General features: G+C 32.2%; 1 protein-coding gene across 1 annotated transcript; it reads right to left on the bottom strand.

Annotated features, from left to right (window-relative positions):
* Positions 1-384: 384 nt before the first annotated feature.
* Positions 385-2,323, bottom strand: LOC111035908 (zinc finger MYM-type protein 1-like). Its single transcript, XM_022317732.1, has 8 exons — positions 2,135-2,323; positions 1,849-1,947; positions 1,424-1,669; positions 1,231-1,349; positions 1,034-1,164; positions 893-964; positions 605-754; positions 385-521 (listed from the first exon to the last, which is right to left on the bottom strand). The coding sequence occupies exons 1-8, from the start codon at positions 2,321-2,323 to the stop codon at positions 385-387; spliced, it is 1,143 nt and encodes a 380-aa protein (XP_022173424.1).
* Between the last annotated feature and the right edge of the window lie 9,425 nt (positions 2,324-11,748).

Genomic DNA, 11,748 nt, shown 5'->3' with positions numbered 1-11,748 from the left:
AAATAAAAAAGATAATAAAATAAATTTTTATTCCTTTTAATGTGCATACTTTTATGACAAACAGTGAAATTAAAAATTCAGTATCAATTGCATTTCTTAACATGTACGCATCAGACGAATCTTTCCATTCCGATATTTCGTCCAAAGAAAGCATAACATATGGTAGTAATTCAGAGAAATCATTCACTGAATCATATCTTTGAATACACCTAGTTGCACAAAGTCTTTTTAATTTTTTAATTTTTAAATCTGCATTTTCTTTTTCAATAACATTATATATGACAGCACTTCGTTTGGGCGTATTAAAAAAAGTATACATTTTTTCAATAACTCCTAAACAATTTCTTATTTGTTGTATATCACTGGCTGTCGAAACTGCGAGATTTAGTGTACATTTACAGCTTTAGGATATTGAATTTGAACATATGATTGTACACCTCGACATTTTCCACTCATATTACTGGCTCCATCATAACCCTGTCCTATTAAGTACTGACAATCCAAGCCACACTCAATTAAACCTGATGAAATAGTTTAAAATGTATAGGTGTTTATAACTATACTTTAACTATTCTTATACAAATTTTTATTTATTATTTATTACCATTTAGTATTGCAGAAGATAAATGACTACCAGTTAAGTTTTCTACTTCAATAAACTTAAGAAAATCTTCATTTAAATTACCATTTTCATCAATATATCGCACACATAAGGTCAACTGTTCTGATGTAGAAATATCTGTAGTCTCATCGGCTAAAATTGAAAAGCACTTACTTTCATTAACTTTAGATACTATTTGTTTTAATATTATATTATTGCATATTTCTATAATCTGATTTTGAATGCCATGGCTTAAATATTTGATGTGTTGTTTTTCATTCTCTAATATACTTCTTAAAAATTCATCTCCTTTAGCTCTATACTTCAAAATAGAAAGGAAATTACCAATATTATTGCTGTCATCTACACAATTTGAAATGCATATTATAAAATTGTAATAAAACCACAGTGTATGTAATAATATACACTAACCATCATTCACACTCAATGTTTTATTTGTTTCTCCCCTGTGACCACGTAATGCTAATTCTTGTCTACCACACATTATGATACATTCAACTATAGGAATTAAATGTTTTCTGTTTTCTTTTATTTGAAGTCTCCTAAAAAAAAAAAATATTTAATTAATTTTAAATTAATACATAGACTAATGAGAATATTATACAAACCTATCATTGTCTATTCGTTCAATTATGCTTTTCTCTCTTTTCTCTAATATGTTTAGAAAATGTTCTGCATCTAATGTAGCATTTATATGATAAGTTAATTTACTATGATCTTGAAACACCTAAAAAATTTCATAGTGAAAATAATAGTTTAAATAAATATTTCCAAAATATACTATATTTTTATTTTAATAACCTCTTTAGCTTTTTTCCAATTATTAAATTCTCGCAATACAAGCTGGCCAAGGGGTTGTTTTAAAGCACCACCAGTTTTTGAAAATATAACACATTTTTGACAAAATGCACCACTTTTAATTTCTGAGTACACAAGCCAAGGAAATTCATCAAACCATTTTGCTTGGAACCTTAAACCTCTTTTTTTATTATGCTCTAATATGGGATACTTGTACATCTTTGGTGGTACCCAAACATTTTTAAGCACCTATACATTATAGTATTATATATTTTATATATATATATATATTAATTAATCATAATTGCATGTACCTATATACAAGCCATAATTTACAATAGGCATGTGCACAATTAATAGCATTAGTAAAATAAATGTTTAAATAAAATTTAAATTGCTATAGCAACTATATCTATTAATTAACTTACCTCTACTTTTTCTTCATCATTTAAATTGCGATCAATAAATAAAGCAATGTCATTATTTCTTATTGTTATAGCAGAGTTGGTCAAGCAATTTGTTTTAGTCTTGCAGAAAGAAGTGAAAAATAAATAATATTATATACAAAGTGTAGTACATATTACAATACTACTGAACTGTAAGCGCTCAAGATAATAAAACTAATTTTAAGAAGTGCCAATCGAAAAATCAAGGCAAAGGAAAGCTAGAAAAATAACTATATTAAATTGAAAAATAAAATAAAAAATAACTTACATTTGTATCTCCATTGCTTATTTTTTCTTCATTAGGCTGTTGCTGTTCAGTAACATTAATTTTCATTTGTTTAGGATTACCTGATTTAGTCACATCAAAACCTAGTGAGTTATCTGCCCGTGGTGGTGAATTTGAATTTTTTCTTTTTAAAAATTGTAATATTGATGCATTTTTATTAGAAGTATCCATGATAGATGTATAATGTATTCGAGAAGTAAAATCAAAAAAACTCAACAATAAAATAAATTGGAATAATAATAATAAAACTCATAAACAAGAATGCGTAAGAGAAAATGATTTACAAACAAATGTACACAAGCGCGAGTCTCAATCGATCAACATTTAACATTTTAACCTATTAACGGTTTGGAAACATAGATAATCAATTGTAATATCAATGTTTGGAAGCCGGCAAGACGTAGTTGGTAGGTTGTATCAGTTATCACATGGTTATCACAGAATAATTCAATAATACGTCTATGGCATAGATAATATGGCCATATTATGATAGTCTGATATGAAGTTAGATACGATGTGTATCCTTTTTGGTTACGAGATAATGAAAACGAAATAATAAAAAAATAGTTTTTATTTAAATAATTGTGATTGCAAAAATTGCATTGCATTGGCTGCCAAATTTTTTTAACCCACAGCCCACCGGGGGGGGATTTATCCCCCATATCCCCCCCCCGTATATCCGCCACTGAATTTATATACCTACCGAATTTCAAAGATCTGCAAATGAAAATTCGAGAACACATCCATTTAGTCAAGCTAACCGATGGAAAGCAACAGAAAGTAGACAATTTTTATTGTATACTAGTATTTTGTGTTTAAAAGGGTTAGTGTCAAGCACTATAATGGAACATTTTTTTACCTTAAGTGTTGCGATGCGAATACTTTTGTCTCCTAAATTAAACTTGATAAATAATGAATATGCAGACAGGTTATTGTGCCATTTTGTTTCTCAGTTTGAACACTTGTATGGTAAAGAAAATACTCATAATCTCAAAAGTTATTTACCTGGCCAACATCGCTCTAATTAATTATTATTGTCCTTAACCTTCCTTTTAACTTGTCATAATTCCTCGTTACTGTACGTTACTTCTCCCCCTCATCTGGTATTTCACAATATAGATGTGCACATCCCGACTCTTCGTATATAGGTCATGAATCGTTGCCAGCATATCCATACTGTAAAATACTCACACTTAGTTGTTTTCCGATTTCACATACAAAAACAGGTATTACCACTCCTTTTAATCATCATGAGTCGCAATCTGTATTTTCATACCTCAAAACGAAGACAGTTTTAGTACTTTTGCCTTACACCTATATATACAAGTTACTTACTTATTAATATTAGTTTAAAATACTTATATGTTTATATATTTTTCTTCAATTATAATCTTAAAAATATTCGATTAGTCTATCATAACCTAGCTTAGGAATTACGTTATCAAATATGCATTTAGTGAACCTAACATCTGTTTTTGGATCGTGCGCGTGTGTTATTTTATGGTTTTTCTGACAAATTATATTATTGGTTTCTTCTAGGTTTAGTAATCTTTCTGTTTTGTTAAAAGTTCCTATATCCATTTCGTATATGATTTGCTTTGTGTTCATCATCTGAAATTGGATACTAAACTGTTGGTTGAACAGAGTATCATAACATCTCATATTTAGAATTGGATATTCTTTAATTCCTAATTTGTCTAGAACCCGTTTGTCTGACTCCTCATTCCATAACACGATCACGTATTTCTGTTCCCCCCGGCTTATATAATTTTCTATGTATGCTGTATTTAAATTGTTTATCTTAGATTTTAGACTTAACTTTATCTGGCCTAAACATGCGTCACGTAATACTTCCTTGCATTTAAAAATTCGTGGATGGAGGGAAACCCGATTCTACCGACCGGGAAAACTCGTGAGAAACGCGACGGGAGCGCGAACGGCGCCGAAAAGGGGCGGCGAACGGCGAACGGTAGGCGAAAAGGGAAAATGTTGACGGTTTTGGAAAAATAACCGATAGGTTTTATTTAAAAAAAACTATTATATACCTATTATAAGTAGGTAGTAGGTACTAAAAAGTATACATGTAGGTTAGTTATATTGTACTATTGTCTATTCAAATATAAAAGAAATAAACAATGAAGCCCTTTTGAAAAATATAGATGCGTTGGTCATGGTAAATGTGTAGATAATAAAATCAAGTATTAATTATTCTTATTGTTATTTATTAAATAGTTATAGTATTGTCATAATCCATCAAGTACCTCTTTAGTATTATTATTTATTAAATAGTTTAATTAGTATAGTATAGTCATAATAATAAACTGCATAACTAAATACATAATTAAATATATATACATGTAAATACTACTTATTAAGGTAACGTGAATAAGTCTTGGACGGGGAGGGTCCATGATAAAGGCGGTAAAACTCGAATTTTGAAAAAAAATCGGAGCAAATTCGTTAAATATGATAAGACGGAACCGACAGCGAAAAGACGAAAAAAAAGATCGAATTATCACGGCCACCGCAAATCATCGACATCGCCGGGGGACGGGATCGAACCCACGACCCCGAGTTGTTTGTCCTATGCCTACACCTACCTAACCGCCTATCGAGATGACAACCGGTGTCAAATCTACGACTCTTAAGTCGCGTCGCCGTCCACCCGAAACGGTGTCTGCGTCCCCCGAAGGGCGTCCGAGCGGGGGGATCGACCGCGTCGGGAAGCGGACGACCGTCTCGACCGGCTTCGGACGTTCAAATCGGTGAGATTCGCGAAAAAAATTGAACTTAAATTGTATTAATGCCTGTATATAGCGATACCTATAATGTACCTACTCTCGTTTCCGCGTCGCCGCTCCTCCCGGGGACTCGTTTTTGAAACGACTATAAATTTAGCGGGGAACGCGAATACGTATTCGGCGGGGAGGTGAAAAGTATCCAAACGAAGCGAAACGCCACTCTGTTTGAAAAAGTCGCAAAAACCGTCGAAATCGCGACGACGCCGTGTCATCGCCGACGGACTCGTCGGATAAGGGACTCGGTTTTTGAAAAAGTAGGATAGCGCGCCGGCTATAAATCTAGCGAGGAACGCGAATAAGACGCAAACGGGTCGACCCCGAGGGGAGTAAAACTCGAAGAGTTTGAAAAAAATCTCTAACAGTGAAAAATCTCAAATATAGTAGTTATAAGAGATGGTGATTACGCTCGCCGCCGCCGGCGGGGAAACGGAGTGTTTTCATTGGTTCTCTATTAAGTAGATGCGAAATTAGTGCACTGAGGGCGCCCTCGGGTTCACGTTTTATAGTATAAGGAGAAGAAGACTAAAAATAAATAAATATGTACCTACCTACCTTCATATAATTATATAATTCTTAAACACTATACAACACACAAAAGGTAAATGGCAATTACTAATTTATATTTATTAAAGCGTTTGACGTCAATAATTATTAAATCATACGCGAATATCGATTACGTATATACATGACGTATATAGTATATACACGTCTACACGGTCGGTCACCGCACGCCGGCGTCATTACTTATTTATAAAGATTATTGCTGCGTAGATTACGAACCGATTTAAGTTGAAAACCGCATATATACGGTTTTTAAAAGACGTTTAATACGCGGTTCAGTCATAAACGGCGTCTTAAAAGCCGAAACGGTTGAAGAAAACGAAACAAATCGGAACAAAAGTCTGACGACCGACTTTTGCCATTGACATTGCGACCACTACGTCACTACGAATGACATACAAGTATAAGCCACACACCCGCAGCTTCAAGAGATCATGAGCTAAGTAGTATGTGTTTGGGGAGTTTGGCTCCATTTTTACAGGGAGATGAAAAAAAATCAAGGGAACAAATTCCCCTTACAGTGCATCCAATCTCCCTGTAATTTCAAAACAAAATTTAAATGTTTAACCAGTTTGTTAATCTTTTTTCATAGAATTTCCCAAATAAATAAAAAATCATTTTTTTTCTTTCANTACTCATAATCTCAAAAGTTATTTACCTGGCCAACATCGCTCTAATTAATTATTATTGTCCTTAACCTTCCTTTTAACTTGTCATAATTCCTCGTTACTGTACGTTACTTCTCCCCCTCATCTGGTATTTCACAATATAGATGTGCACATCCCGACTCTTCGTATATAGGTCATGAATCGTTGCCAGCATATCCATACTGTAAAATACTCACACTTAGTTGTTTTCCGATTTCACATACAAAAACAGGTATTACCACTCCTTTTAATCATCATGAGTCGCAATCTGTATTTTCATACCTCAAAACGAAGACAGTTTTAGTACTTTTGCCTTACACCTATATATACAAGTTACTTACTTATTAATATTAGTTTAAAATACTTATATGTTTATATATTTTTCTTCAATTATAATCTTAAAAATATTCGATTAGTCTATCATAACCTAGCTTAGGAATTACGTTATCAAATATGCATTTAGTGAACCTAACATCTGTTTTTGGATCGTGCGCGTGTGTTATTTTATGGTTTTTCTGACAAATTATACTATTGGTTTCTTCTAGGTTTAGTAATCTTCCTGTTTTGTTAAAAGTTCCTATATCCATTTCGTATATGATTTGCTTTGTGTTCATCATCTGAAATTGGATACTAAACTGTTGGTTGAACAGAGTATCATAACATCTCATATTTAGAATTGGATATTCTTTAATTCCTAATTTGTCTAGAACCCGTTTGTCTGACTCCTCATTCCATAACACGATCACGTATTTCTGTTCCCCCCGGCTTATATAATTTTCTATGTATGCTGTATTTAAATTGTTTATCTTAGATTTTAGACTTAACTTTATCTGGCCTAAACATGCGTCACGTAATACTTCCTTGCATTTAAAAATTCGTTTAATTTCTTTTATTGCTAGTACAACTTCTCGGTCCTTCATAGGTCTGACCTCCTCGTTGACTGGTAAAAGTAGTGGTTGCCCTTCTAGTTTTCGGATTTTAAACCTATCCAAACTATTTGACATTGCCCCGGAAATCAGGACCATGCTGGTTCTGTCAATCATGGAGAATTCGAAATCCATGATTACGAACTTGTGCGATTTCTTTCTGTTAATCAGTTGTAGTTATGTTTTCTTTAATTTGTTCCTTTCTTTTTTTTTTTATTATTATTATTAGCATGCCTTGTTAAGCTTATGACTATTGTTAGTTTACTTGTTAAATACACCTAATCAACTATAATATGTTTAATCGTTTAATGAATTATTTTATTTTACTTTAAGATATGATATTATCTTATTATTGTTATTTATTATTTATTCTATTTTACCTTATGTTATAATCTTATCTAATTATTATTATTATTTATTACATATATTTTTATATTTTTTTTTTCTTTTTTTCAATCCTTCATCCTTGGTGGAGGATTTGGTATTGCCGCTCTATCGGGTGTATCCCCTAAAAGTGGACTTTAGTTTTTTCTTCAACTATTATTGGTGTGTCTACGTAAAATTTACTTCTACTTAAAGGTTTCGGTTCGTATCGTGGTCTAACGGTTTCCCAAGTGCTTAGTCGACACTTGTATGTTATATATATATAAACAATAATAATATCGTAGCCAATGCCATCAACCCGATTATTGCATAAATTAAATAACTATTGCTGTTGTCAATTACCCCGTACCCCGACTGCCTAAGTATTTCGTCATTTATCATACCCTGTACTTCATCTAGAGATTGCGCTATTTCATGCACTTTGTCCAATTGATGCGAGTCGTATTTATTTTTTATTTTTGGTAATTCTACATCTTTGATTTTAGTAGGTAGAGTTATTGATAACTTGCCTGTCCCTATTTGTGGTATAAAATTAATATAATAATTTGTTTTTATATCCCTCGTCGGATTTAATATAATATCTCCCGCGTATGCTCGGCATTCTTGATTTAATTTTATTATACCTTGGTTTTTAATCTTTACTATATAAGGTTCCTTACTCCCTTGACATGTTATTGTTAATGTTTCACCGTTGGTTGTATAAATCCATGCATTTGCATATTTTAATTTATGAAAAATGTTTTTAGATAATATTATTATTCCCGCTTCACATGTTTGTGGTAATAGGTCCGGATTTTTGAATAATGATATCTCACATGGTTGGTGTTTTGACTCGTGCTGTATTTGTTGGAACCCTGGACAAATTGTAAATATTTCCGTTTCGGTACAGTGCAGTAACTGTGTTTCCGTTAAAGTAGTGTATTGTCGACGGTTCTTAGTTATTACCACATATTGAAACTCTGGTTTCAGAATTATGCTATGTTTGTCATCTACTTCCCCGTGTCCTTTGGTTTCTACTGGATGTGGTATTGGTAAAATTCGATATAAAGTTAATTCTACTTCCGTTATCAATGGTATTCTGATTAAGAAAACTATCTGATTACCTTTATAGAAAACTGCCATTTTAGTAATTTTACTTAATTCGTATATTTCAATTGGATTCTTTCCCATAGGTAAGTTTAAATTTACTGGTAAATTCAATTTTATTTCGGTTAAATGTTTAGCGAGTTTACGTGGCGTTATCAGAGAAGGGTGAATTACCCCCGTTCTGGCTGCAGTAATGATAGCACTTATGGTAGTTGTTTCATAAGAATACTGTGTCAACAATGCTGTGAATATACTGTGTATAACCAATGTTGGTTAGAATTAGTGTTTCCAAGGTTTGGGTATTGTTTACTAATTCTTTAATTTTCGCATAACGCATTCCTTGTTTTTCTCCAATTCCGAATATAATTTATTAATTTCATTAGATGCACTACTGATACCCGTAATTGCTGATTTCTAAGAACATGTATCATTCTTTCGTTACTATGTTCTATTTTATCAATTTGTTCTGCTGCTTCCGTTGCACAATCGTCATCACATACCCCGAATAATGTTTTCATAGCGGATCCTATAACATTTATTAATCCCCTTTTTCGTCTAAAAAGTCCTGGTGTGGATTCCCCTTTGTTTTCCGAGATGTATCTACCTATTGATTCGTACATTTGTCCCCGTTGTATTGAGATTTCGTGGAACATTGTTTTTAGTATATTATCAAATCGTGAACATATCTCGTATTCCGTTAATTTTTCTTTACAATGACTGGTCATTATACTTATTTCATTATTTAACTTGCCAGTTGCCATGCCTATTATCGTAATTTTGTAAGGACATGTAGGTAAGGAATTGCCAATGTGCCCCTATTACCCGAATATGCCCTTGATTTTCACAGAATAGTGTCGTCTGGTTTCTAAATTCTTCGACAGTATATGGTAGTTGTCCTTGCATTGTCGTTATTAACATGAACCTACCAAACAACATATATGTTTATTAGAACAAGGTTAATACACATACGTTATTTTTTATTTTATTTATTTTTTTTTATAACATTTTTATAATTATTTTTTCTTATATTGCTAATAATTTTTTTCTGTCAGTCTCGGTGGCTGCTCGTTGGCATAAAAAATGGTCGCCACACCCACCGGCCTCACTTTGTCTTTTCTGTTAAAATATATTAATATTGTTTATTGTTGAATGTATATTTTATTATGCTTTAATTTTTAATGATTTTTCTTATGATTTGTGTTAGTTTAACCTAGGTCTCGTTTGACTCATAATTCTCATGATACATGCAATTTTGAATCTATCCCACAGCTCTACTCTAATAGCTGGGTTGTTTACATATAATTCTTTTGTTACTCGCGTTGCTAGTTTTCGATACGTGATTAACTGTTCCCGGTTCTCCTTCCCCGTAAGACGTTGTGTATCTAACTGTTTGAATATAATAGTGGCTACGCCCACTTCTGGCATGTCGTCATCTCGCGCTGCGTCATTGAAATACTCGTATACTAGTGGTTTGGTTGAGGTTTTCCATGCGTCCTCCCTCGTCATTAAACCTACTATACACCTACACAATAGCGCTATACTGGACAAACCAGCTATGCGGTCATGACTACACCAGCATATTACTCCGTGAGCTTTTTACAATGTAATGTGCCTACCTGTTTGTGTAAACGCGCCGGGTTCCCTACTTCTATATATTTCCATTTCTCTCAAAAATACTCCCGCTTTTGACAGTATCATTGTTACTAAACGCCCCCCTGACTTCTTTACTATTGATAGTTCATGTGTTGGCTCTCTAGTTTCCCCCTCTTCCAACTGCACTATTTTTGTCAGGTACGCTGTATTCACCGTAATGGTCCTTATGTTCACCCTATAACGGAATGATTGCCATTAATCAAATACTCTTAATACGCTTTCTCTGTCTCTTACTTATATTCTAATTTGTTCTAAATCTAACTTAATTTACTCGACCTCATGTATTTATTCGTTTATATTCGATGTAATGCATTTTATTGTCTTTGGAACTAGATTATACCCTTTTCTTTTATAATGATTAATCCTATATTTATTCTACGTTCTAAGTATCTACTTATTTTTAATTTAATTTTATATGTATTATTATATTATTATATTATATTTTTCTTTTAGCATTCCGTTTCCATCATTTGGTGATGTTCGTTTAATGCGTTTATCATGTACCTATACCTGCTTCTATGCACAAGCTTATAATTACGATTTAGATTAATTATTATTATTATGGACGTCATTTAGTAATTACAAACATTAAATAGCCAATTTTATCCTTTATTTTCCGTTTGTTGTCGAATATGCTTACTGGTTTCTCTGTACTATTTAAATTTATTTCTTCGGTTTCCACGCGACCCCTATCGCTGTGATTAGACACTGGTGATTCAGTTGTTCTCATTGGAATTTTTATAATGTAACTCGCTGGGTAAATCGTTTCCCATTTTTCTGATATTGTTCCTACTTTTTCGGATATCGTCACTACCCTTTCGGTTGTGATATTTTTCTCGGATCTTAGCTTTTCGCTATTAGTAGTTTTATTTTGTTCTAAAACCTGGTTCTCAATACTAATGGTTTCGTTATTTGGTTCAATTTTAGACTCGACTATCACTTGTGCTGACTCATTTTCTTGCCTAAATTTTAAATAATTGTATGTTACCGGTTTTTGCTTTAACCTGTGCTTGGTACCATCGAAATTTCTTACAAACAGTACGCATGATTTTTGTAAATAATAAGTAAGCGGTCTTTCCGATAAATTCGCCTCGAATAACGGTGGGTCCCTTACTAAATTACATTTTATTCGTAGTAACGATGAGATGGTTTATAAAATCTGAACAAAAGTATTGATTGTTACATTTCGTTAAATTATAAAATTAGTTATTATCTATTTTAAAGTATCGTTTACATTTACCCACGAATTGTGATTATTATCAAAACCCAACCATTTAACATATAATTTGTTTTTATTTTTTTTTATAATACGTTCAATGAGAAAGGTGTCGGGATAAAATGTTTTTTTTAATTCTTGTACATACAAATTTCCTAATATTATATTATTTAATCCGTCTTTTAGTTGAAATGTTAATGGATTTGTATTTAAAATTTTAGAAATAGTTAAAATTTCCGTTGACCAATTTGGTGTATAATCTTTACTAAATTTATGTTTATACTTAGATATTCTTACTTTATCATTAATTTTAAATGTAAGT

This window comes from Myzus persicae, unplaced genomic scaffold (genome assembly GCF_001856785.1).
Source record: "Myzus persicae strain clone G006 unplaced genomic scaffold, MPER_G0061.0, whole genome shotgun sequence".
Lineage (NCBI taxonomy): Eukaryota > Metazoa > Arthropoda > Insecta > Hemiptera > Aphididae > Myzus > Myzus persicae.
This window is presented reverse-complemented; position numbering and strand designations above follow the sequence as displayed.